This window comes from Sycon ciliatum, chromosome 2, assembly GCF_964019385.1.
Source record: "Sycon ciliatum chromosome 2, ocSycCili1.1, whole genome shotgun sequence".
Lineage (NCBI taxonomy): Eukaryota > Metazoa > Porifera > Calcarea > Leucosolenida > Sycettidae > Sycon > Sycon ciliatum.
The window spans coordinates 426,841-454,397 of record NC_088644.1 but is presented as its reverse complement, the minus strand read 5'-3'; the positions used below and the strand labels follow the sequence as shown (position 1 = coordinate 454,397).

Here is a 27,557-nt window from a genome sequence, read left to right as displayed (position 1 = left end):
GTGATGTGTTGCTGCAGTGTATGTGCCTGCATGCAAACGCAGCACAAGGTCGAGCTGGAGAAACGTGAGCTGCAAGCCGGTCAGATTGGCACCAATACCCAGGTTGTCGTGACAACACAGCCTGGTGTGATCACTACACAGCCTGGTGTTGGCGCGCCCCCAGCCTATCGCAGTCCTCCATCTGAGGTCATCACCAAAGAGCCACTCTAATCACTCCGTCACTAACCACTCCGCCACTAACCACTCTAATCACCCCGTCACCAACCACTCTAATCACTCCGTCAGCAACCACTTTAATCACTCCGCCACCAGCCTACCGCAATCCTCCTGCTGAGGTCATCACCAAGGAGTTGCTCTAGGCAAGCGGGTGAGCACGGCAAAGAGCTGGCCCGTGTGAGACATGGGCCACTGGTTTGTATTGTCGTTCTTGTTGTTGTTCGTCTGAAAGTGCAGCCAATTGTTTTATGTGCTTGAATAGAAAATACCCATAGACCTGAGCTGTATTCTGTGTTTCTAAGAACATTGCCGCTATCGCCATCTTTCACTGAGCTATCCTGCAGTGTACCAGTACTAGTACTTCTACTCCCGGACCTCACTCGACATACACTTTTGTTTCAAGGCTGTTGCATATTGACAAGATCATGCATGACTCTTGCTGTCCCACACAGTGTCACAAGGACAAGCACAGTATTAATGTGCTTCAGTACAGGTATAGATAACGTCTCTCATTCATATCGTCTCTCTCTCTCTCTTTCTCTCTCTCTCTCTCTCTCTCTCTCTCTCTCTCTCTCTCTCTCTCTCTCTCTCTCTCTCTCTCTCTCTCTCTCTCTCTCTCTCTCTCTCTCTCTCTCTCTCTCTCTCTCTCTCTCTCTCTCTCTCTCTCTCTCTCTCCTCTCTCTCTCTCTCTCTCTCTCTCTCTCTCTCTCTCTCTCTCTCTCTCTCTCTCTCTCTCTCTCTCTCTCTCTCCTTCTCTCTCTCATGCACGCACACACACACACACACACACACACACACACACACACACACACACACACACACACACACACACACACACACACACACACACACACTAGTCACTTGTATTGCTCAGTCGAACTATACCACTATAACTGATGGTTTAGTTAGGCAGTGTTGCTGCTGCTGCTTCTCCGTGGCATGCTCACCGTGGTTTTCTTTAGAATTACTCCTTTCCCGGCATCAGCAGATAGCGTGTGCGCAAGTGGCTTGTGATTTTATGTTTTTATGGTGCTTGTTTGCCTGCTTCCGCTGTATTCAAACTGTTTGTACACAAACGGCTTTGCTCGCTGTTGTTTTTACTTTTACACTGGGGTAAATCTTCTACTCCATAGCTTTTCTTACCGTTTGCCGCTGTGTATTACAAGTACTAGTATTTGGCCATGTTTCCAGTTTTTTTTTTAAAGATTTGAGTTTTGCCGGTCGACATGTCCAAAGTTTCCGCATTTTCTCCCCTCTTTTTTTAGATGTTTTATATGACTGGTATTGTATAGTACATGATGCATGACATAGTTATTGCAACAATGTGATAATTCATACATGTACATGTCACGGCACAGTACAACAAGGGCAATCAAAGCTTGTTTGTTGCTGCTCAAAGTAGTCATGCTTTAGAAATCATCAGGCTACATGAGTATGGGGTACTGACCATGCCGGTGTATCATGCCAGGAGAGGGTGGGTCGTGTAGTGCTGTATGAAAAGCTGTGTGTGAATGGAAGGGCTGTATCAGTGTAATGTTTCAGGGCTACAGTGAGTAGTGGTGTTATCATGCCTGTCATGGTTATCTTTTATTTTAGGCACGAGACTGTGCAGAGTGTGTGCAGAGTGCGTGGTTGTAGGCAGGAGAGTGTGTGCAGAGTGCGTGGTTGTAGGCAGGATCCTAGAAGGCTGTAGGGGTAGTGACCATGGTGACAGGGTTATTAGCAAATTTAATGTGTGGCTGGTGTGGGCAGGAGGTACCGGTAGTGGCAGTGAGTCAGGATAGGGTCAAGGAGTCACTTACCGTATTATCTCTAATATAAGCACAGTCTCCAATAATAGCACGTCTCCAATAATAGAACAACCTTGGGGCGGCATTCAAAAAATATAGTGCTCAGTCTCCAATATAAGCACACTGTGTAAATTCATTATCTGTACCGGCGAAAAAACCCTGAAATGTGTGTGTCTGACATATAAATTTGGCATGGCAACATGCGTCTGAAATGAGGTTGAAATAATAATGGAACAGGCTCCAATAAAGGAACGTCTCCATTAATAGCACGGGGCGGAGGTACATTGAAAAAATAAAGGACCGTGCTTATATTAGAGATAATACGGTAGCCCGTCTTACTCTTAGAGTCACTCTTATAATACAGTCATGTACTAGTCTTAGACTCTTAGGTCACAAAATAGGTGTGTGGATTATGTTGTAGGCAGGAGGCTGTAAACCATGGGAGACAGACTCAGTAGAGGACAGCCAGAGCCAGCAGTTACTGTGTGATGTTAGTGCAGCCGGCCGGACTGTGCACCTATGACTATGGCCAAGACAGAGCACATAACCACCAGGGCCAGGGGGTTATGTACTCTTGCTATGGCTGATGACAGTGATATGCCATGTGGGTACAAGTAGTCGTACTAATAGTACTCCATACGACGGGCCACGGGGCGCTCCGCAGCTTCTCGGAGAGCAGTGAAAGAGGCAGCACTACAGACAGTAGCTTTCATGGAGGGCTTGGCAGCAGATGCTCTCTCACGTCGGGCTAGCTGATCCACAAAGTAATATTAGTTGCAGGAATGATGCTGCCATTCTCTGTCGTGCTGGTGGATGATCTCGTCAACCTGGCTGCTCGTGATGACTTGGGAAGCCTGCAGTTGGGAGGTAGCGATTTCTTTGAAGTATGGCAGACCGATTCCACCGAGCCGGCAAGGTAGCCGTAGAAGAGAGAGCCTCAGATAAGAGGTCTGCCGCCATGAACGTGCGTTTCCCTGTCAGGGCCGGAAGGAAGTGCTCCGAGACCGTGTCATCCAGGCGCTAAGCTGTTCAGTTGAGAACTCCAGTGTACGAAGGAGATATGTCCATCGACCACGCAATCCGTGTGTAAGGGCGGCATAGATCTACGCCGCATGAGGTTCCGTAGTGGCAATCTCGGACAGTCGCATAAGCTACTGCTGCCAATCTTGAACTTTCCCAGCTATAGCCACTGTACCGTTTTCGTTGTGTTCGTCTTCAACGGTTAGAACTTTTGAAAGTTTTTGCTCACAGCTGGTTTGTAGGTGTCGGTGTGACAGTCTAATTTTCTCAAGGTATCTATCGCGTTTGACGTAGACATTTGCCTGCCTGAAATTTTCGCAACTAGAATCTAGTTGGTAGCAGCGATTCCTGATCTGTTCATCCCCGGTCAACTAATTATTTTCTTCCACCAGTGACCTCTGTGGTCTGTCGCGGTGTGGCTTCTCACGATGGGAAACTGCAGCTCAAAAGAAAACCCTCGTGCCGAGTATATTGAGCACTGGGAAGTGGGCATGGTGGATGCGTGCACCAAGGATCCCTGCTGTAAGTCGCTCCACCAGAAAACAGTCGGTAAACCTGTACTTTAGCGCCCCCATAATTATAATTATGGCACTAAGCACAACACTGATATACATTGTACAGTGTAGTCATTTTAGTGCTGAAATCACCTGAATACTACATTTTTTAGTACAAGACATTCGACGACCTGGGGGCGCTAAAGTACAGGTTTACCAAACAGTCTTGTAGATCTACCGGCCACGCGTGCACGAGTACGCCATAGAAATTCAAATTAATTTTCTTTTGAATTTCTTTTCAGGAATTTTAACGGATATCGAGTACAGTACAGTTTTCTCCCCGATGAGAGAAAAGCCTCTTGTACTTGTACTTGTACTGGCAAAATTCAAAAACAATGTTGCACATGTACACCATGGTACACATGGATGTCAAAACTAGAACTATGTTTTTATAAAAGAGTGAAACCAGCTGGGAAGCGACACTGTGTGTGTGGGGGGGGGGGGGACTAACGGTACTTTACAGCACATGCGGCATCGTCAGTATAGATATGGTTGGCATTTTCAAGCACTCACACTACAGTATAGCATATTACAGCTCTCTCTCTCTCTCTCTCTCTCTCTCTCTCTCTCTCTCTCTCTCTCTCTCTCTCTCTCTCTCTCTCTCTCTCTCTCTCTCTCTCTCTCTCTCTCTCTCCCCCCCCCCCACACACACACACCATGAATTGCGCAAATAAATCTCTCATATGATGCGCCCTAAAACAGTCAAATGATGCAAGAATGATGTGCGGAAATGCATCATTCTGCAGGAGTTTAAAGATGCTGAGGACAGGGCAAGAACTGCTCGTGACTGACTCATGGACTACTAGTACACTTGTATTGCTACAACGACAACTTGTCTATTAGTCTAGTCTGGTCTTGGTACATTGCGCGAAAGCGCGAAAACTGAACGGACCCACTTCTACCTCGATGCAGACCTGGAGAAAAGAGGGAAAGAAGAATGGCGGATGGCAAAGTCTGTTGGATCGAGAGCTGGTACTGCCGAGGACATCAAACACTGAATGGTTCTGGCATCGCAGACATTTGGCCCGATGCAAAGCCTTCCACAGTCATCGGGGGTCTCCCTAATGTTGAAGCTGAGGCTGTACAATTGCTATGTTCTAAGCATTTTGCTTTACAACTGCGCTACCTGGGGCTTCACTGAGGCACTCAGAACGTCTCTGGATGTTTGCCACCGCCGTCACCTCCGCTCGCTACTCCGTATAAAGTATCCAAATATAATCAAAAACACGGAACTCTACAACCGCTGTCGCACCCAACCCATCTCCAAGGAGATCGCAGTGAGGCAATGGAGCTTCCTGGGGCATGTGCTCCGAATGCCATCAGGGGCGCCGCCACAGGTCGCTCTCTATTTTGCTGCTTCTGGTACCTTGCGGGGAAGGAGAGGCAGACCAAGAACAACACTGCTAACCACTCTCTCACTGGATTGTCGGGAGAAGCTGGGGCTTGTGCTTCTGTCGCGACCTGGCCTAGCCCAGCTTCGGAAGGTGGCGGATGATAAATGCCGATGGAATTCATTGCGAAACAGCACTGTTAATTAGCCTGGCCATAATAATACGCCTACCCCTGATATGCTTGCCTGCTTGCCTAAACATTGAGGATTTGGCGCCGAACTTTCCACATGTCGATAGGCATAGTAACTAGCAAAGAAATGCTATGTATAGCAGTATCACAAAGTACCCCAAGAGCGCCCCGTCTTGCAAGAGCGCCCCGTCTCGTGAGAGCGCCCACCTTGATTTTACACCGAGGGAAAGGAAAACTGCATGGCAGAGTGCAACTAAGGGCATGTTCGATTGGTAAGGATCGGGATCCAGATCTCAGATCCCTCGGATCCTTCAGATGAACACTTTATTTTGGACCTTGACTGTTGCCATGTTGAAAATGGCGCTCACAAGGCACCCAAAAGGGTGAACGTCGTACTCATCGCGTGTGTCGTACAAAAAGTCAACAAGCTCTATCTCCATCCACGTGTGCGTACCACAATGTGTACAAAAATGATTTTTACCCGCCATATACGCACAAAGGTCACATTTGGATCCGTTGGATCCGGTCAATCCTGCTCCCCGAGGTGGGTTGACCGGATCCAAATCCGACCAATCGAAAGGGTGCGAATCCAATGGATCCGTTGGATCGGGATCCCGATCCTACCAATCGAACATGCCCTAAGTGTGTACGTTGTGAGAATCTTGTTGTACTAAGATCACACATAGCTGCATGTTCCTGTATGAAGCTAGTGTCTCCTCCAACTGGTTAACTGAGTACAGATTGACTGATTGACTGCACAACATGTGCAATGTGTGTACAAGGTAAGTGGTGTATGACTTACAGACAGGACATGACCCCCCCCCGAACACGACCACGGAAGAGATGTAGTGGCGGGGCGCTCTCGTGGTACTTTACAGTACACGTAATGTACTACACCGTCAGAGAGAAAGAGACCTCTGCTCCCATGTATGATAAAATGCTGCTGCAGCGGAGAAAAGCCAACATTTTCATTTTGCAAGCATCTAAAATATAATTATGATACAACCTCGCGATGAAGTTCGGTGCCCAGCACTTGCTTTATTACCTGGACTGCGGCTGTACACTCGGAGGCATTACTTTGTGAAGTATGTACTCATGATTATGCACAGGAATACATACATGATATACAAAACAGCGAAACAGTTCCTGTCCACAGATTTGAGTACATGACATACATGTAGACTACCGGTATGCACCTCCTCTCAGTTTGGCCAATGGCTAAGTTGTTATTCGTGTCAACTTTCCCAACCATCATTACTCATCCTGTTCAGAGATGGGGTTCAGGACTTGGATAACTCGATTTTCAATTTTCACATTGTATGTCTTGTAATCTGCATTGTGTTTCTACTGTGTGCTAGGTTGCCTCCTGTCTCTGCTATGCCCGAATTGTGCATCGTATGCCCTGCGTCAAAGAGCCCTCAAAGGGGACATGACCAGGTCAGTCAAGAACAGAGATTTTTCCTTGTTTCCTCTGTTTGGTAGAACCTGATGCATCTGATGATTGTTGCTAGTGCTGAAACGAGTACTCTATAAGCTATCGAGCGAGTACTGTCACTATCGAGTCGAGTATCGAGTACTCTATAAGCACACATGCGCATATATGTCAGTACCACATACCCATTTTTTGCACACCATTTACACAATTCAATATCCTTCAATAAACACAAATTTAAAAAAAGCCACATGGACGACGGACGTGTACGTCGCTATCAAGTTTTTTTAGTTTTTTATTTTATTTATTTTTTTATCGAGTATCGAGTCCTTTTTTGATATCGAGTCGAGTACTCAACGAGCGGGTACTCGAGTACTCGGCGTACTCGTTTCAGCACTAATTGTTGCTAAGCGAATATGCACAGGCACACTGGTTAGTGCATCTGCTGCTGCTGCTGCTGCTGCTACAAAAATGGGTTGGTGGCAGCATTGGACATCACTCAGTGCAGGTGTTCAGCGCTTGTAGTGTATGCGCTGATGATACACTCGAGTACTCATGGATATTTCTTACGTCATCATTATTGCATTAACATCACACCATGCGCAGATCATTTTAGTATGTCTGCCTTTTAAAGTGTTTGTATTGACACACTTGTCTCCTTGTTCTTGTTCCGTTCACACATTTACTTGTAAGTTGTAGTTGGTCTTCTTCTAGTCTCCATGCAATCCATGCAATCCATGCAATCCATGCAATCCATGCAATCGATCATAGAATAAACCGAACACCGTCTCTAGCTGAGACACTACAGTGCTGCTCAATGAAATCCAGTCACGTCACTCATGTACGCCATGCCGCCGGGCGTTGCGCAGCCCTAGACCTGCAAACACTGGGCTGTGAAGTGGTGTGAGGTGCAAACTTGAGTGACACAACTGGATTTCATTTAGCAGCACTGTACTACATGATGCTTCACACCATGACTGGCTGACCAGATCACTGGCTGCATCAGTCAGAAACAGTGTGTTGTGTCACTAACTGTGTCTTGAAGTGTCTCCTGAGACTCAGAGATCTACTCTCACTAAGGTCTCTGTCAGGTGTCTACAGCTACATGCAGATCCTATTCATCTTGACTCTCCTTCCCTGTATGAACAGCAACTTCTGAACAGAGGCCAGTCCTCCAGTCCTCTTCTCTGCGGCGATGATAGCCTCCATCACTGAAGCAAAACACCGACACATACAGGGACTAAATTTTCTGATTTGTTTTTGTTCTGCACAGAAGCCTTTCTATTTGTTTCTCCATTGCAATTACTTGCACGTGTGCGTACATGTGCATGCATGTGGTGTGTGTGTGTGTGTGTGTGTGTGTATGTGTGTGTGTGTGTGTGTGTATGTGTGTGTGTGTGTGTGTGTGTGTGTGCGTTCGTGCGTGCGTGTGCGTGCGCGTGGGTGTGGATTTGTACAGATACCGCTGTTGTCAAGGTTACTGTTTTAGATGCTGTTGCAAATGTCACGATTGTGGAGAGGATAAGTGTCCTGAGCTATGTCTCTGTTGTGAAGTAAGTCTACTGCATTTAATCTTATATGTCTCTGTTGTGAAGTAAGTCTACTGCATTTAATCACACATAAACACCTCACTGCATGCACCATGGATTTACAAGAGCTGCAAGGAAGGTGCATTTTTTCCATCCCCATAGGAACTCACCACAACTGCTGTCGCCCAGAACAATTCAGCCAGGGAGTAGTAGAATAACGGGAGGTGACACGCCACTATTCCTGAATTTTTATGCCTGCCTCGCAAAAATATTTTTTGGCAAAAAAGATGGTCTGTCGAACCGATCTTGAGTATTTGTCGAAGAACTATTCCGTAAATAGGCCTATCCATCTGATGGTACTTCGAAGTATATCATTTGCTTTGCTTCTGTGATGCATCTGCATCATCGTCGGATGGTGAGGCACCACCCCTGCAAAATTTGTTTCGGTCGACGGCATGGACAAAGAGAACAAAGTTGATTTCCTTGAGTACATTACGTGTATTGGCATTTTTTAAAGAGCAGGTACACCGATTTCAAAGTCGGATTTAGCTCGAGGACCCAACATGATCAGGGTTCTAGCCGGGGGGGGGGGGGGGGGGCAGCGCGCCCCCTGTGAAAAAGTGCAGCCTCCTACTTGCCTCCTACAAGTACTCATTTTCAGACTTTTGTATGTTGTCATGTCAGGCGGCATTCAACGAATAGGCAGTCGATAGTCAGTACTGAAGGGTTCCTAAAGGCACATTTGTCATTTGTCCGGGGTGAAGTCAGCTGTTCACCTCTGGGGTGAAGTCCGGGGTGAAGTCAGGTGTTCTGTCTGGGGTGAAGTCAGGGGTGAAGTCTGGGGTTAAGTCAGCTGTTCTGTCTGGGGTAAAGTCAGGTGTTCTGTCTGGGGTGAAGTCTGGGGTGAAGTCAGCTGTTCTGTCTGGGGTGAAGTCTGGGGTGAAGTCAGCTGTTCTGTCTGGGGTGAAGTCAGGTGTTCTGTCTGGGGTGAAGTCCGGGGTGAAGTCTGGGGTGAAGTCAGCTGTTCTGTCTGGGGTGAAGTCAGGTGTTCTGTCTGGCGTGAAGTCCGGGGTGAAGTCTGGGGTGAAGTTAGCTGTTCTGTCTGGGGTGAAGTCAGGTGTTCGCCCCGTACACACATTTGTCTGGGGTGAAGTCTGGGGTGAAGTCCGGGGTGAAGTCTGGGGTGAAGTCAGGGGTGAAGTCTGGGGTGAAGTCAGGGGTGAAGTCTGGGGTGAAGTCAGGGGTGAAGTCCGGGGTGAAGTCAGGTGTTCACCCCGTACACACATTTGTCTGGGGTGAAGTCCGGGGTGAAGTCTGGGGTGACGTCCGGGGTGAAGTCTGGGGTGAAGTCCGGGGTGAAGTCCGGGGTGAAGTCTGGGGTGAAGTCAGGTGTTCACCTCTGGGGTGAAGTCCGGGGTGAAGTCAGCTGTTCTGTCTGGGGTGAAGTCAGGTGTTCTGTCTGGGGTGAAGTCTGGGGTGAAGTCAGCTGTTCTGTCTGGGGTGAAGTCAGGTGTTCGCCCCGTACGCACATTTGTCTGGGGTGAAGTCTGGGGTGAAGTCCGGGGTGAAGTCTGGGGTGAAGTCAGGCGTGAAGTCTGGGGTGAAGTCAGGGGTGAAGTCTGGGGTGAAGTCAGGGGTGAAGTCCGGGGTGAAGTCAGGTGTTCACCCCGTACACACATTTGTCTGGGGTGAAGTCCGGGGTGAAGTCTGGGGTGAAGTCCGGGGTGAAGTCTGGGGTGAAGTCCGGGGTGAAGTCCGGGGTGAAGTCTGGGGTGAAGTCAGGTGTTCACCTCTGGGGTGAAGTCCGGGGTGAAGTCAGGTGTTCTGTCTGGGGTGAAGTCCGGGGTGAAGTCAGCTGTTCTGTCTGGAGTGAAGTCAGCTGTTCACCCCGTACACACATTTGTCTGGGGTGAAGTCAGCTGTTCGCCCTGTACACACATTTGTCTGGGGTGAAGTCAGGTGTTTGCCCCGTACGTTGCATTTTGCATTGCACGACAGTTATTAGGGAGGTTTCACTCTACGGAATTACGTATGAAAATAACGTATGAACTGCACGGAATTTTCATACGTAAAAATCAGAGCTGTTGGGTTTCGCTCTACGTGATTTCTCCACGACTGCTCAACATGCGTTGTTGCTTTGGAGACACGTTGGCTGCATGCGCCCACCGCATGCACCATGAACCGAAACCGCGTTTTCCATGATATTTTGCACGTGATGTACGGTGTGTGTACCTTGTGTTTCGCGCGGCTTGAATGTTGCCATGGATAAATGCGGAAAATGCGAAAACTATTTCAAAAGTCCTACGGAGGACCCAACGTAGGAAAGAGCTTTCCTACGGAAATCCGTAGAGAGATTTACGTATGAAAGTTGCCCTCGCTCCCCGGCACGTACGACATACGGATTTTCATACGTAATTACGTAGAGCGAAACCTCCCTCTTTTGAAAATGGAAGAATGGGTCACGTGGTAACTGTTTTCCCTGCTAGAACCCCTACTATTTTGACCTGGCTATAACCCTGTTGGTTGACACTTTTTCTCCTCATTTGTGATCAAGCAGTACTTCTCTACCCTTCCTTGTAATGATGAGCATTTCATATTATAGGATACTGGAGATTTGGGAATTCACTTCTGGGATGAAATGTTCTCTGGTCCCTCAAGGATTGAAATGCGGCCACGTCCTCGTAAGCAACTTGTATCGACAAAAAAATTCCGTGGCACGCAGTAATGCCTTACAAAGTGATACCACTTTCTATCGTGAAATACAGGTACGTTGGTTGACTGCCAAACTTTGCAAAGGCAGACAATTGTTGGAAATTCTCAGCGCTGAGTTTCTGCAAGTTGTATCAATAGTCTCTTTGGCGGTAAATATTTCTGGTTTTTTTACTACTGACTGATCAAGAGAATCCTGATTCACTCGTGCACCTGCATGGTTTGGTAACAATCTTACCCCAATCTCACCCGCCGGGTGAAAAGTTGAAAACGGTTCTGAGGAACTGGTCGTGAAGAGGCAGTAACTTCGTAGTGTAGCCTCAGTAGGCCAACTGCTTTTGCAAGCCAATTTTCTGTTGTTTCCTGTAGTCAACGGTTACGTACGAATTGACGATTTCAAGCAGATAAGCGGGATCGCCGTGTATAGCATATGATCCATCTTTATTTGGGCTCAACATGTGCTGCTCTAGTGAGGACCACTAATCACAGCGAATTGGACAGCTGCTGTAATGTCGTGGACTAATCACTCCATGATTCCACAACGCACTCCAAGTACACTACAAGGAAAATACCTCGTTCTCTTCAAGCATGCGCAATATGAATACAACTATGAATTATAGCAATAAAAACTGCTTTATGGCAGTTTTCTAAACAAAGTTATTGTGTTCTAGTCCATGGACCCCGTCTAAAAAGTAAGAAATTAACGAAATGTGATAGCCGAAGATTAAAATTTCACACAAAACCTCACAATAATCACAACACTTGAAATGCTGCTTTCAACACTAAACTTGTACTGCACCAACAATTGGCAACATGCATGCATAGGAAAGAGGATCACGAGGGGAAAGGTCTTCTACATGTAGCTTTTCATTCTGTGTGTGATTATTGTGAGGTTTTGTGTGAAATTTTAATCTTCGGCTATCACATTTCGTTAATTTCTTACTTTTTAGACGGGGTCCATGGACTAGAACACAATAACTTTGTTTAGAAAACTGCCATAAAGCAGTTTTTATTGCTATAATTTCTTTTGTTTTTTCTGTCCACAATCAATGGAATGCCCTACATGTATATCAATATGTAAATGATGGCCTTCACATCATATCAAGAGTCCATAATGGACTCTTGATCATATCAATACCGTATTATACGCATTGATGTGCAAGCCTTTTCTTGCAGAAAATGGCACTAGCCTAATGCATGTTCTTCTGCGAGGAAACATGTGAGTAGTGGTCTGGTGGTGGTGACACTTTTTTTATACGGAGGTCATTCTGTGCATGTTGCAGCTTGCTGTTGCAGAATTTCATGACTCTGTCATAAAATTGTCTTGCCTTTCAGATATTTCAGATTTCCCCACCCTCGATCAGATTTATTTGAGAAATGTAGCCAGGTGCGTGTCGCAGATGTTTTTTGTTGATTCTGTGTTTATAATGGTTTATAATCATGGGTTATCGTGATAAGGTCATCCTGCATCATATTGCACTGAAATGGTAATCCTGTTGATGTCGATACAACTTTTGGAAGGAGTTCAATGACTTCAAACTGTCAGTCCACGATTTTCTAAAACAACACAGCAAAGGAGGAACAATAAACATGTATTAAAATGTAAACAAATACATTGCTGAGTCCGACACCTCGTTCCAACAACTACACTGTAGACAAGGGCAAAGAGATAAAAATGGATCTAAATCCGAATAAAATCAGCACACGTTTCCGTAAATGAAAGGGTGAGCATAAGCAAATGAATCGAAGGAAACCGGTCAACTCAGAGATCATCTGTCATCGAGTATTCCGTAAAAGGTGGCCTCGGCAGCGGAAAAGCTAAATTTAGAAAAGAGATCCTGTCAGGTTTTCCATTGTTTATTGCAAAATCAGCACACTTTTCGTAAATGAAAGAGTCAACACAAGCAAATGAATCAAAGGCAACTGGTCAACTCACCTGTCATTGAGTAATATTCCGCGAAAGGAGGTCTCAGCAGCGCCGAAACGAAATAAGCCAGGCCAGGAGACGAAATATCCGAAACAGCTCATGCAAGAAGCAGTTCCGAAGAAGGAAGTTCCTCGCGCATGCACATCCGAACACGGATATCCGCGGACTGAACACAAAGTCTGCCGTGCACGTGCCCAGCACGCGGCTACCACGCGTTGTTAGATCTAATACCGAGCACCTTACGTAGAGACTTACGTAGCCTAAGTGAAATACCGAGCACCTTACGTAGAAACTTACGTAGCATAGCGGTGTCGTTTTTCTTGCCATGTGAACACAATAATAGAAAACCTGACAGGATCGCTTTTCTAAATACAACTAGTGGGGGAGTTATAATAAGATAACTATGGGTGAGGGTCATGCACCGCATGCATAGACATAACATTTCCCCTGCAACAAAGAGAAGGAAACATGAGAAAAAGACACTGTACAATAGATCCTATAAACCTAGTGTAGTAGTGTAATACATGGACAGCAGCCATACTCAAAACAGAATACATGTATATGTTCCTATACAAGACCTATGATCATGTGATCATGTGATCATGTGATCATGTGATCATGTGTACGCACTTAGACATTTTGTTGAAGAAAGTAAACTTCAATGGTACTAATGAAAATACTATATATACAATAAATACCATGTGTGCAAAGAATTCCAACAACCAGTTTTTTCAATGAATATCTAGCAGCGAATAGTTCTCAGATCAGAATAGTCATCAGTCACGGTATTTACGCGGGTGGTTAATAGTACGGGATGAACGGCGCACTTCCTGTGTGCTGCCTGCGGTGGCTTGAGTCGCAGATGACACTTCAGTCGCTTCAGACGTGTCGGCAGTACTAGGTGATGTAGATACTGCTGGTTCTTCAGCAACCGGCAGCCGTAGCGGGTCCACTGACAGAGTGGGGTCTGATGGACCAGGCATAGCAGGTTGAGGTTTACTGAACTCAGTCCGCGGTATACTTCTGGGTTGTAGCTGATTCCGATGACGCTTCCAAACTGCATCGCCGACGCTAACCTGGTAAGTCATTGGACTCAACACAGACACAACAGTAGCAGGAACCCATTTAGCACCGGATTTACTGAAATTCAATGCTAGTAGAGCTTGACCGATGTGGTACTCAGCATCATGATCCATATTATTATTCTCATAGACTTCCAGTCTCTTTTTAGATTCCGGTTTCAGTATATTGTACCGAATTCTAGGTTGACGATTGCATAGCATTTCTGCAGGTGATTTGCCATTAGCTTGAGGAGTAGCACGGTGAGCCAACAAGAAGCGCTGCAATTTGACATGCAAATCTCCCTCTTCTCCATCCATTACTTTCATTTTCTTTTTCAAGAAACCCACATAACGCTTTGCTAAACCATTTGTAGCTGGGTGCCCTGGTGGTGTGCGGCATGTGCGGTGAATGCCATTTCCCCGTAGGAATTTCTGAAACTCTTCGCTGGTAAATTGTGACCCATTATCAGATACCAGGTGGTTTGGCAACCCAAAATGTGCAAACAATTGTTGAAGTGCCCTGATAGTTGAAGCTGAAGTAGCATGTTCAATTGGGACAATTTCGAGGTATTTCGAGTAAGCATCAACAACCACGAGAAACATTTTACCAAGAAAAGGCCCTGCAAAATCAATGTGAATTCTGGACCATGGGCCAGCTGGCCATGTCCATGAAGCGAACTCTTTTGCTGGACTCCGAGCATTTTCTTGACACAGTACGCATTGCTTTACCATTTCTTCAATTTCGGTGTCCATTTTAGGCCACCACATGTAACGTCTTGCCAAACGTTTCATTCGTACGCACCGTAATAGGCAATAGGTCCGACTCCGTAGAGTCTTCCCAATCATTCTTCGTGTAGTGCAGAACCCTTTTCAGTACCGGATCTCGTTTCGTTTCAGCTGCTATTGTTTCTGCACGGATGATTTCAGACTCAGCGCTTGTGAACAACACCTGTCATGCCGACAACCTGACCCTCCATACCCCCCCCCCCCCCCTCCCCCGTACATGCTGAGAATCAGACCATCTGCTGTCCATACAGCCACGTATTGGTATTTGAGTGTGTGGGTACGCTGATGTCCGTTGTAGAACAACATCTGCTCCCCACCAGGCCTGCAGATGATGTGGACTGTGCCGTCGATGAACCCAACAAATCTCAAATCTATACCAGTGCGACAAATTACTGCTTCTCTGTGCTCAGCTAACCTTTCTCGGGTGAGAAAAGGTTTCCAAGCGGATGCTCCAGCGTATCACCCCACCTCCCGTGAATCCACTTGAGAGTGGTGTTCAACTCCAAGCTCAATGCAAACGTCTCCCAGGCGGTTTGGAAATACCAGTCATCTCAGAACAATGAGGAGTCCTTCCAGGCCGTGCCATGTTGTACAACAAGGAGTCCTTCCAGGCCGTGCCATGTTGTACGGCAAGGAGTCCTTCCAGGCCGTGCCATGTTGTACGACAAGGAGTCCTTCCAGGCCGTGCCATGTTGTACGACAAGGAGTCCTTCCAGGCCGTGCCATGTTGTACGGCAAGGAGCGGTAAACGTATCTGCTAGAAAGTTTTAAAGGCAAGATGCTCACTCAGCTAAAGGCAAGATGCTCACTCAGCTCACTCGATGATTTCACATTTCCTGAACCTGGATCTCCGCAAGCAAGCTTCATCCGGTCCAGATTTTCAAAACAAGCTTCATCCGGTCCAGATTTTCAAAACACAGCCGCGTACCAACGCCCTGATTGAAATACTACTGAGATTCGTTATCGTCTTCTAATGCTAGCAGCGGCAGCAGGAGCAGGTCATCCTGATCGATATCTCCACAGTCGTATGAGATAAGAAGTAGTGACACGACAAAGTCATACTCCTCACAGAGTCCTGGTCACCATTACCAACAATGGACTTCTTCATTATCAACAATGGACTTCTTCATTACCAACAATGGACTTCTTCATTTGCACTGCTGTGCATGTGCCGCAAGATTTGAATTGCGAAAAAGAATTGGTCTGATTCTTTGGCGCCTTCTACATTCATCACTTTGTTTTGCATGACAACACTTGGAAACAAAGTCGAATCAGGTTTTCAGGATGCAAAACACGGAAAATGGCGATTTCGGCGTCTTCTTTTTCAGAAACCTCTCTGATATTGAGGAGTAAAGTAGTGGGAAATGAATTATGGAATTATTATTCTATGTGTGTGTATGGGTGGATGGGTGTGTGTGTGTGTGTGTGTGTGTGTGTGTGTGTGTGTGTGTGTGTGTGTGTGTGTGTCACTGTGTGTGTGTCACTGTGTGTGTGTGTGTGTGTCACTGTGTGTGTGTGTGTGTGGTGTGTGTGTGTGGTGTGTGTGTGTGGTGTGTGTGTGTGTGTGTGTGTGTGTGTGTGTGTGTGTGTGTGTGTGTGTGTGTGTGTGTGTGTGTGTGTGTGTGTGTGTGTGTGTGTGCGTGTGGTGTGTGTGTATGTGTGTGTGGGGGGGGGGGGGGATGGGTGTGCGCGCGTGTGTGTATGTGTGTGTGGGGGGGGGGGGGCGGATGGGTGTGCGCGTGTGTGTGTATGTGTGTGTGTGTGTGTGTGTGTGTGTGTGTGTGTGTATGGGTGTGTGTGCGTGTGTGTGTATGGGTGTGTATGGGTGTGTGTGTATGGGTGTGCGTGTGTGTTATTGTTATTGTTGTTGCTAGGTTACTTTCTGCATGACGGCGTCGGTGCTGGCTACTCGCTACACTATACAAGATGAGTACAATATCCAGAACACGGCTTGTGATGACTGTCTGATTGTAAGTGACAATTGCCGAAGACTACTATCCACCATTGTAATCTCACATCAATACTACTGGAATGTGTGTACGTACAATGCCATGGCAGCATATCACTATCCTGACACTGTGTATGTACAATGCCATAACTACACATCACTCCCTTGCAGTGTATGGTGTCATTTCTATTTCGCAGAGGACGTCAAAGTTTTGAAATAAGAACGCCTGCTAAAGTGTGTCCTCTCTAGTCCATTCGTGTGTACATGTAGTAATACGTTAATGCCAGCATGTACCTGGCTGCATCTAGTTGCAGCTTTCCATAGCACAACGCTTTAGAAAAGGGCCTTTGGTCAGTTTGCAAATGTTTGTCACTTGCAAAAGTGAATTGGTGTTGGATTCAGAGACATCATTCACAATTCTCTCGCTGATAACCCCTTTACCATCCGACCAAAATTCCCCAGCATTCCCAAATGCAGTAATTCTCACCTTATTCTGAGAATATCTTCGGTTCTAATCAACCAATTTTCACAATCTTGGGCATTCTGATATTTCTGGAAAGCTCTCCACGAGCTGCGTACATTGAGCTCAAATAGGACACTACTGAGATCACATATCCAATGCCAGGGAGCTTCAAATACACCCCATCGCTGGATATAAGAGGAAATACTCGCCTCGCCAGCCATTTCTCGCTCCTTCATCGTAAACATTCCAAATTTGTTTGCTTGAGTTTCTTTTCATGCTGCCCACGCGCTCAAAGCATGCCAAAGTGACTCAGCATGTCAGGAGAGGGGAAATTCCCCGCTCAAGGTCAGTCACTCGGAAAGAAATTCGACTTTTGCTGTGGCTGAAATGTCGAGCGTAATATCTTTGGAATGCGACATCACAGCTCTTCACCGATTGCTGCAATGGAAAGCTGAGCTCTTCGGCTTCTTCCTAGATACTTAGTTGTTTTAATTCCGCCAAGAATCGATTGAGTTACGAATGTTTTAGTGCATATGTCGTCTCGGAAGGTTGAGAACGAACTGCCTCTTCTATCCTCGCCACGCCACACCTCAAAACGAACTAGTCAGTGGTTTTTCTCTTAGAGCTAGAGAGAGAGTTTTTCATAGTTTACTTCAAGCGGCGACGGAAGAACTCATAATGGAGAACTAACACTGACAACGAATGACTAACGACTGTCAACAAACGTCTGACTCTGACAACGAACGACTGACAACTGACGACGACCGTCGGACAACTGACTCTGACAACGAACGTCTGACAACTGACGACGACCGTCGGACAACTGACGACGACATGGCAAAAGGAAAACATGATATCAGAAATTGGTGCCCTCGTCAGCACAAAAGGTGGTGTACTCAGCACAAAAAGGTGCACGTGTCAACAACAAAGCAGCGCAGCAGCATGTACGGGTCAGCAGCACAGAGACACAAATACAGCAGCAGCTACGACGAAGAGACAACACGTGCAACCACATGTACACACAGAGACACAAATACAGCAGCAGCTACGACGAAGAGATAACACGTGCAGGCGCAGGTACAACACATACATGTCCATCGATCTCTAGAGATCGATTCAAGTACGCACGGATGGTAAAGGGTTAAGGGGGCAGCCTACCCATAAATTTCATATGGCATTCAATTGACCGTACCTTTGGTGTTTCTCAATGGATTTGAGTGAAATTTTGACCACACACTCCTGCCACTATGCTGGCCCTCAGGACATGATTTACAAGTTCTTGCGCCTCACTGACAGGCTTTCCAGGCCGGAAAAACTCAAATTTCCGGCATAGTGCCACGGTGTGCGAGCCACCCAGGAGCCAAACAAATGCATTTACAATTTTTTCACATTTTCGTGCTCATTCTGTTCGTGCGCGGGACTCAAACCTAGTACAAGTCCAGAAGCAGCCATGGGTGATGGGGTAAGGCCCCTCAACGAGGCCCTGGAATCTGTCGCAACGGAACGAGTGGGCGTTCTCTCACACACTCCCACAGACCCAAGTCAATTTTTGAATTTTTTTAGGTTTAGGGTGTGCTACGAGGTCGTACCTTTGATACAACATCCAGTGCTGGGACCTCCACAGCAAGCCATTTCCACAGCGCTGCACACCAAATCCAGGATACCCTCAGAAACCGGCAAAGACTTCCACTCACGTTTCACGACTGCCTAGTACTGAATCCTACCTGACTTCTTGACACGACTCAAACTTGCCAAAGTCACTAAATCAACGTCAACTACAATAATCAAGCCACATATCTGCAACGTCACGAGGGTGCTGGCAATAGTCCTGCTGCACGGCGGCGGGCTTCGCCCGCCGCCGTGCAGCCCAATACGTGGCTCAAAAACCTGATTTTTTGGACTTGGAGCAAAATTCTGCACACTTTCACGTGTTTCCATGATACGACAAGTTGCGCACGGTCTGCTCACATTCAAATACAGTGCTGCCAACAAATGACAGCGTGCAACAAAAAAATCTTTCCTTGCAAGGGCACATTTTCGGCCATAACTCTTGAACGGCCGGTCAGATCGGGACACAATTTTCAGAGAATTTGCAGCTATTCACGCTCTTTCAACTGACGTAGCACTCAATATGAATTTACAAATTCGATTTTTCAGCGAATTTTTGGATAGTCTGCCACCTTAATGCCTCTACGATCACCTTGTGATTATGAGTTATACATACATATACATAATACAAACGAAACAGCACTAAAACTCGCCATCTGCTTTTCTGATCTGCGGGACGTGATCCCACCCCACCTCAAGGTGCCGTGAAATGTTTTCCATGCTACTGTCAGGCTAAATAACCAAATGTCCTGTATTGTGCATTTCTTTCCCCAGGACAGCTTTCCTATGTCTCTTGTCACTCACATCTGTCTGAATGCCCCCCCCCCCCCCCCCTCTCCTCCAGTTCATGTATGGCACGGTGTTTTGATACTGTTTATGGCATGCATTGTGTGGCATGTGCGTATGTATGTGCGTACTTCGAGTATGTATGTACGCATGTATGTACGCATGTACAAGTAACTATGTGCATTGTGTGGCCTGTGACTGTGACTCATGTGCGTTGTGTTTCCAGGCAACAGTTTATTGCCTCCGGCGTCTTGCATGCATCCTTCATTTCATCCCCTTCGTTCCTGACGGCATTGAAGAAATTGTGGATCTCCTTGCTGACTTTGTTTACTGGACGTAAGCACCGTCATGTATATCCATGGCACCTCGTTAGTAGATCCATAGCAACCGCGTTGCTAGGCTCCCTTTTAGGGAGTGCACGGCCGCATATGTGTAGAATGGCTGGTGCATGTCATTCATGGTCATTATGTGCATGCTGAACATAGGTCGAACAATTTAGGGGGAGGGGGGGGGGTGCACGTGCCCCATGTGGGCTATGCGCCTGCATGGCAATTGAGTTGATTGGCATGCTCACGTAACCTCATAGGGAATCTGTTATTACTGTATCGTCGAATACAGGCACATACGCTTAGGCATTAATGCACTCAGCAACCGTGACCTGAACTTGTGAGTGCCACTTTGCTTTTCATGACTTTTGTAGTTATTCAGTGAGCTGCTATGACTAGTGGCAGCAAGTAGGCAGAGTGTTAGGTGGAAGCAGGAAGGACAGCGCTCAACTAGTCACGATGTGCCAATGCACTCAACATTAGCGATGACCAAGGCAGCTGAGAGTCGAACACAATATCAAGATACGATGTACCGTACTGGCAATATATGTTGCCGCAGTGAGGCCATGAAGCGTTACATTGGCACATGTTTGCCGCACGCAGGGCGTTACATGCAAAGTCGCACAGGAGCCGTTACACAGGTTTCTATATTGCCGCAGTCCTTTTTTTGCTATTGCAGGACTTCCTGCTGCGTCCAGTTTTGAACTTTTCACCACGCGGTACACGTGCTTTCACAGTTTTCAGCCTTTTTTTCAATGAAAAGATCGCCGCACCCCGCCGGACGCGCGTTACGAACTCAACGAAAATTTGTCGCACTAGCCTGGTCGCGCGTTACGCCGCACCCCCCTGCGTTACGCGTTACGCGGCAACATATATTGCCAGTACGGTAGATGATATTTGTGACTTTGCGCACTGTTCGGCAGGATTCTCGCCAAAGAACTATGTTGTAATAATTGTGAAGCTGTTTTTATGGCCAGCCTTACTAGGCTTGAGTATGAGACATGGTGCACTTGTGTGTCATACATGTGCAGTCATGGTACACCTGTGTGTCATGCATATACTGCACATTCATGGAGCATGGTGAAGGAAATAATTTTTATCCATTCCTAAATTCTCTGAAACGTACATTGTATTTGTGTTGGTGATGAGAAACATAGGAAATATGTTGGCTGATACGACGTGTGTTTGTGCGTGTGTGCGTGCGTGTGTGTGTGCGTGCGTGCGTGTGCGTGTGTGTGTGTGTGTGTGTGTGTGTGTGTGTGTATGTGTGTGTGTGTGCGTGTATGTGTGTGTGTGTGTGTGTGTGTGTGTGTGTGTGTGTGTGTGGGGGGGGGGGGGGGGGTTTGTGTACGCATGCGTGTGTGTTGTGTCTCCCATGGTTGTGTCTTGGTGTGTGTATGCTGGTGATGTGTTGCTGCAGTGTATGTGCCTGTATGCAAACTCAGCACAAGGTGGAGCTGGAGAAACGTGAGCTGCAAGCCGGTCAGATTGGCACCAATACCCAGGTTGTCGTGACAACACAGCCTGGTGTGATCACTACACAGCCTGGTGTTGGCGCGCCCCCAGCCTATCGCAGTCCTCCATCTGAGGTCAGCGAAAAAGAGCCACTCTTATCACTCCGTCACTAACCACTCTAATCACTCCGCCACTATAATTGTAGCCACTCTACAGTTCATTCATCGGAAACTGTCCCGCTGGCTTTTGAAAATCCGATTTGGGCCGAATTGAGGATCAAAAACCCACTTTAAATCTCAAAAATCTGGGTTTTGGATCTGCTTCTCCATACATTTTGCCATGGCATACCTGTCCCAATTTTGTAAAACCTGGCCGAATTTCTATTTCCCTGTTCTTGGACTTTTCTGGCCTCAAATGTGGCTAGGAGTAATAGATGATATGCCAAATAACGTGCAACTAGACTTGAGAGGGCATCGCACACAAGTTGCATACAAATTATACTACAATGTGTACATGGTAGGCCCTGAGCTCTGCAGGAATGCAAGTCACAGGTAACCGTACAACTTTGAACTTTGTATGCAACTTCCCTGCAATGCCCTCTCAAGTCTAGTTGCACGTTATTTGGCATATCATCTATTGCATAGGTCACACAATGCAGGATGTACTGTTGTTTTCACGATATCTACAACTGTGTGCAGGAGACACGAAAAAGTTAGGGTGCCAGTTTCCAATCGGAATGGCGGGACTGTAATCACTCCGTCACCAACCACTCTAATCACTCCGTCACCAACCAATCTAATCACTCCGTCACCAACCACTCTAATCACTCCGTCACCAACCACTCTAATCACCTTGCCATCACTAGCCTACAGTAGTCCTCCATCTGAGGTCATCACCAAGGAACCACCATGATCAAACGAGTGAGCACGGCAAAGAACTGGCCCGGCCATGTCAGACACAGGTCACTGGTGTGTATTGTCGTTCTTGTTGTTGTTGTTGTTGTTCGTCTGAAAGTGCAGCCAATTGTTTGATGTGCTTGAAAAGAAAATACCCATACTGCATAGACCTGAGCTGCAGTCTGTTTTCTTAGAACATTTTTCTTAGAACATTGCTATCGCCATCTTTCACTGAGCTATTCTGCAGTGTTCTAGTACTGCTTCCGGACCTCACTCCACATACACTTTTGTTTCAAGGCTGTTGCATATTGACAAGGTCATGCATGACTCACGCTGTCCCACACAGTGTCACAAGCACAAGCACAAGCACAGTATTAATGTGCTTCAGTGCAGGTATACATAACATTTCTCATTCCTACTCTCTCTCTCTCCCTCTCTCTCTCTCTCTCTCTCTCTCTCTCTCTCTCTCTCTCTCTCTCTCTCTCTCTCTCCCAGTCTCTCTCTCTCTCTCTCTCTCTCTCTCTCTCTCTCTCTCTCTCTCTCTCTCTCTCTCCCTCCCTCTCTCGCAGGCTAGTCACTTGTATTGCTCAGTCGAACTATGCCACTATAACTGATGGTTTAGTTGGGTAGTGCTGCTGCTGCTGCTGCCGCTGCTTCTCCGTGGCATGCTCATGGGGTTTCTTAGAATTACTCCTTTCTCGGCATCAGCAGATAGCTTATGCACAAGTGGTTTGTGATTTTATTCTTTTTATGGTGCTTGTTTGCTTGCTTCCCGGCGCTGTACTCAAACTGGTTGTACACAAACTGCTTTGCTCGCTGTTGTTTTTACTTTTACACTGGGGTATTTCTCTGTCCCCGGGGAAAATTGCGATTCCGCGGCCGCGTTTTTTTCCGCGTTTTTTGCTATTTTTTAATTAAAAGACCGCGTTTTCCGCGTTTTTCCCGCGTTTTTTAAACTTTTTTGTTGCACTACACGTACACACACAGTGCACTGTTCGGTCAGCAACGTCTCATCGTAGACCCGGGTGCTCGAATGAGACACAGGGTACCAAAACAGAAACACCCTGAAATTGTACCTAAACTTGTTCCGATTTCGTTTAGTTTTCACAAATACCATCAACATACGGCCCGCTAACGATATGCCAAATTTCAGCGCTGCCCGGTAAACGCTTTTTGAAATACTCGCGACCCACTTTTTGCTGGGTCCTTGATTCGAGGATATGGGTCTCCTGTACGGTGCTGCCAAAGACCTGCTGAATCTGCGGCTCCACTGACCATCTTGCTCTCAAAAATGAAGTAGTAAGTTACTACTCCCTGCCCTCAACTGCCACACCAAGCGTAGACGATGGTAGACCCGTGTGCTTGAATCGGAGACGATCTGACGAGTTTGCTGTTTCTGATTCGAGCACCCAATTTTCAAATAAAAAATCCGAAGGAAATACGACCATTTTACTGCGTACTGTAGCTTGTGTTATAGCGCACCCAGGTTCTGCTGGGTGGGTCAAGCCAGACTCCCTTCCCTGTTCCATCGCCTCTCCAAAAGTATATTATAGCAATAAAAACTGCTTTATGGCAGCTTTCTAAAAAAAGTTATTGTGTTCTAGTCCTGGGTCCGACAGAGGCTATAGAAAATTTATAAAATTGCTTCCAAACTGGCTTGGACTCCGTCTAAAAAGTAAGAAATTAAAGAAATGTGATTGCCGAAAATTAAAATTTCACACAAAACCTCACAATAATCACAACACTTGACAATCAAATACTGCTTTCAACACTTGTTTAGTCTGACACTGTACTTGTACTGCACCAACATGCATGCATGGGAAAGAGGATCACGAAGGGAAAAGGTCTTCTAGCTTTTCATCCTGTGTGTGATTATTGTGAGGTTTTGTGTGAAATTTTAATTTTCGGCAATCACATTTCTTTAATTTCTTACTTTTTAGACGGAGTCCAAGCCAGTTTGGAAGCAATTTTATAAATTTTCTATAGCCTCTGTCGGACCCAGGACTAGAACACAATAACTTTTTTTAGAAAGCTGCCATAAAGCAGTTTTTATTGCTATAATTTCTTTTGTTTTTTTCTGTCACCAATCAATGGAATGCCCTTATGTAAATGATGGCCTTCACATCATATCAATACCGTATTGTACGCATTGATGTGCAAGCCTTTTCTTGCAGAAAATGGCACTAGCATAATGCAGGTTCTTCTGCTGGGGAAACATGTGGTTAGTGGTGGTGATACTTTTTTTTATACGCAGGTCATTCTGTGCATGTTGCTGTTGCAGAATTTCATGACTGTCATAACATTGTCTTGCCTTTCAGATATTTCAGATTTCCCCACCCTCAATCAGATTTACTTGAGAAATGTAGCTACGTGCGTGTCGCAGATGTTTTTGTTGATTCTGTGTTTATACTTGTCCAAGTAATTGTTTATAATCATGGGTTATCGTGATAAGGTCATCCTGCATCATATTGCACTGAAATCGTAATCCTGTTGATGTCGATACAACTTTTGGAAGTAGTTCAATGACTTCAAACTGTTAGTCCACGATTTTCTAAAACAACACAGCAAAGGAGGAACAATACACATGTATTAAAATGTAAACAAATACATTGTTGAGTCCGGCACCTTGTTCCAACAACTACACTGATCCTGAGGATAAAAGGAGCAAGGCCATTGGAGGTTGGAGGTCATTATTGTCAAATTTTGATAGGGCAATCCCCGCAGGCCTAAGGCCTTCTTACAGGGTACAGTACCCTGGAGGTACTGAGAGATAAACAATGCACTCCATAATAATAAAATGTTACACATCTTTTGCCGCGAGTATGAATGATATCCAGTCGAACCTCTTTAGAACGAACACCAAGGGACCGATGGTATTTTATTCTGTGAGTTTGTCTTAACCTATTTTATAACCAGTGAATGCATTTCTCCAATAGACATACGAATAGATTTTTTCTACAGCGAAAGATTCTAAGCCACACCGACTCGTCTCGTATGAAACAAATGAGTCACTGAACCTTTCTTTAGCAACATGACGGCAACTGAAACAGCAACAGAGAAAGTACGATACATGCACAGCACATTCTTGCAGGTACTACAAACAGATTGCAGATCGTAATTTTTGCTTTGGTGGCACGCAACTTTATTTGGGGCAGTGCAATCTCGGCGGTACTCACAAATCAAACAGCCCAGACTCGAGTAAACAAATCCAATCATACAAGTACGAGATTTTCACGAGACGAGACTGCACCTTCTTTGCTTGTGCTACTTCTCATCCAGTTGACTTCTTATTATGACTTTGTACGTTATAATTTTGTTGAGCTCCGGTTTTCCCCTTCATTCTAACTCAAGTGCAGTTTAGCGTGTATTGGCTTGTGATTTCCTTTCTTCTGTTTGCTTGGCATTTTATCGCTCCACAGGTACCCCCGGTCTCAGGTGCTCTCACATTTGTGCAATTGTTGATTTTGGTCCTGAATTGTCCTCCCTGTTGCTTTGCTACCGTCCTCCTCCTTCCTCCACCTTTTTTTCTTTTCTTAATTGGCCTCATTATGGCATTCGCTTCCATGTAATTGGGCTTGTAGCCCGTGTGTACTTGCGAATTCAAATAAAAATATACATACATACATACATACCCATTGGCTTGTTTCGTATGAAGCAAACAAGTCACTGAACCTCTCCATAATGGAGATTTTCCCAAGATTGGGAACTGCCAACGATAGTATGCCACTGACCAGTGCCTTACTTGTAACGTACCAATGTACAATGAACATGAGTATTTCGACAACACATCTAAGCCTCAGCAGCAACATAAGCCTTACCGTCAAGAAGGTGAACTCGCGTTCTTCGCACACTGTAGGCAAGGACAAAGAGATAAAAATGGATCTAAATCCGAATAAAATCAGCACACGTTTCCGTAAATGAAAGGATGAGCATATTTAAAGCAAATGAATCGAAGGAAACTGGTCAACTCAGAGATCACCTGTCATTGAGTATTCCGTAAAAGGAGGCCTTGGCAGCGGAAAAGCTAAATTTAGAAAAGAGATCCTGTCAGCTTTTCCATTATTTATTGCATTCCGCCCAAAATCAGCACACTTTTCGTAAATGAAAGAGTCAACACAAGCAAAAGAATCAAAGGAAACTGGTCAACTCACCTGTCATTGAGTAATATTCCGCGAAAGGAGGTCTCCGCAGCAGCGCCGAAACGAAATAAGCCAGGCCAGGAGACGAAATGTCCGAAACAGCTCATGCAAGAAGCAGTTCCAAAGAAGGAAGTTCCTCGCATGCACATCCGAAAACGGAAAAGGCAACAACGAAAAGTCTGCAATGCACACGCATGCGGCCAGCCGGCCGCGCGATGGTACGAGGTGATTCGTCATTATTTAACACGAAAGTAAAAAAGCCTTCCGAAGGGTTCGAGGTGTGAATCTTTCCATTTCTTCCTCTAAAAATGGAATACTGATGTCCTTGGATTGCAATGTTGGGTTTCTTATTCACATAATCCTTGGTGTTGGGAAGCAGGTGGCAGTTGAAAAATGGCAATTTTTCCGCATATTATTTGTTGTGGTCATTTCTTAACATCATGGTAAAATAGGCCTTAGCAGCACAATTTCAAGTCAGATTTCGATAGAAGGAGACCCTACGTATCCAGGATGGTCCAGCAAGACTGGATCAAGATCATGTTCATCCAAATACAAGCCATTCAAGCTTGCATAGCAATAGGTGTATCACCCTGATTTCATGTGCAATTGTGATCAACATCTGTTAGCAAATTCAGTAATTGCCAATGTTTGGCCAATACCAGGGCCAACACACCAACATTCCTCCTTCCCAGGCGTCGCTTCCAGTATGTAGCTATCATATGCTTCCTCTTCAGCTAAATATGTTGTCACTGGAGGTTGAAACCAGCGGCTATGACTCTCTTATACTCTATTTTACCGTAAACATCGCGCACATGCAGACTGAAAGGCTCTTGCAATGTCACTTCCTGAAGGAATATCAGTCTCAAATTTGGAGGCGAACTTGACAGAACATTGGCAATGGCAATGGAAAAAAGAAATTTGACTTGACTTTTTGCAGGCGCTGGCAATGAGATATTTTACCGATTTGTTAAGAAATGACCCAATGTTAAAAAATTACGAATCACCTCGTAGGAGCCATGGGCATGGTCATGGAGTAGCTCCCTGGTCCAGGCCAGGACCAGGTACCGAGCATCTTACGTAGAAACTTACGTAGCTACGTAGACAACGTGTCTGAATAGCGGTGTCGTTAGGTAGCGCCATGTGAACACAATAATAGAAAAGCTGACAGGATCGCTTTTCTAAATTCTGACATTGTTGAGATTTACAGATGAGAAATCTCACACCTGTCAAATCGTTTCTGATTCGAGCACCCGGGTCTACGATGGTAGACTTTCCGTGTCTGGACTTACTTCATTCCACCTATCCTACACACTTTCTCCAGCACCAAAGCATGGCCCGCGAGGGTGGCCATTACGAACTTGAGAGGCTCCGCTCTCGCGAACAGTGTACCG

At 46.0% G+C, this 27,557-nt stretch overlaps 1 protein-coding gene across 4 annotated transcripts in view; it reads left to right on the top strand.

Moving 5' to 3' along the window:
• Positions 1-22,886, top strand: part of LOC135808162 (uncharacterized) — a 35,732-nt gene extending 12,846 nt beyond the window's left edge. Inside the window, exons 1-6 of one of the 4 annotated variants that reach the window (XM_065321312.1) lie at positions 3,150-3,548; positions 6,460-6,538; positions 7,993-8,086; positions 16,420-16,515; positions 19,577-19,686; positions 21,097-21,648. In XM_065321312.1, the coding sequence (XP_065177384.1) occupies positions 3,455-3,548; positions 6,460-6,538; positions 7,993-8,086; positions 16,420-16,515; positions 19,577-19,686; positions 21,097-21,304 (681 nt within the window). In that variant the 5' untranslated portion in view covers positions 3,150-3,454 and the 3' untranslated portion in view covers positions 21,305-21,648. Of the gene's footprint in view, positions 1-17; positions 1,552-3,149; positions 3,549-6,459; positions 6,539-7,992; positions 8,087-16,419; positions 16,516-19,576; positions 19,687-21,096; positions 21,649-21,829 lie in introns of those variants that run through there. The other 3 variants (XM_065321314.1, XM_065321311.1, XM_065321313.1) reach the window with 3 other exon arrangements.
• Positions 22,887-27,557: the final 4,671 nt, after the last annotated feature.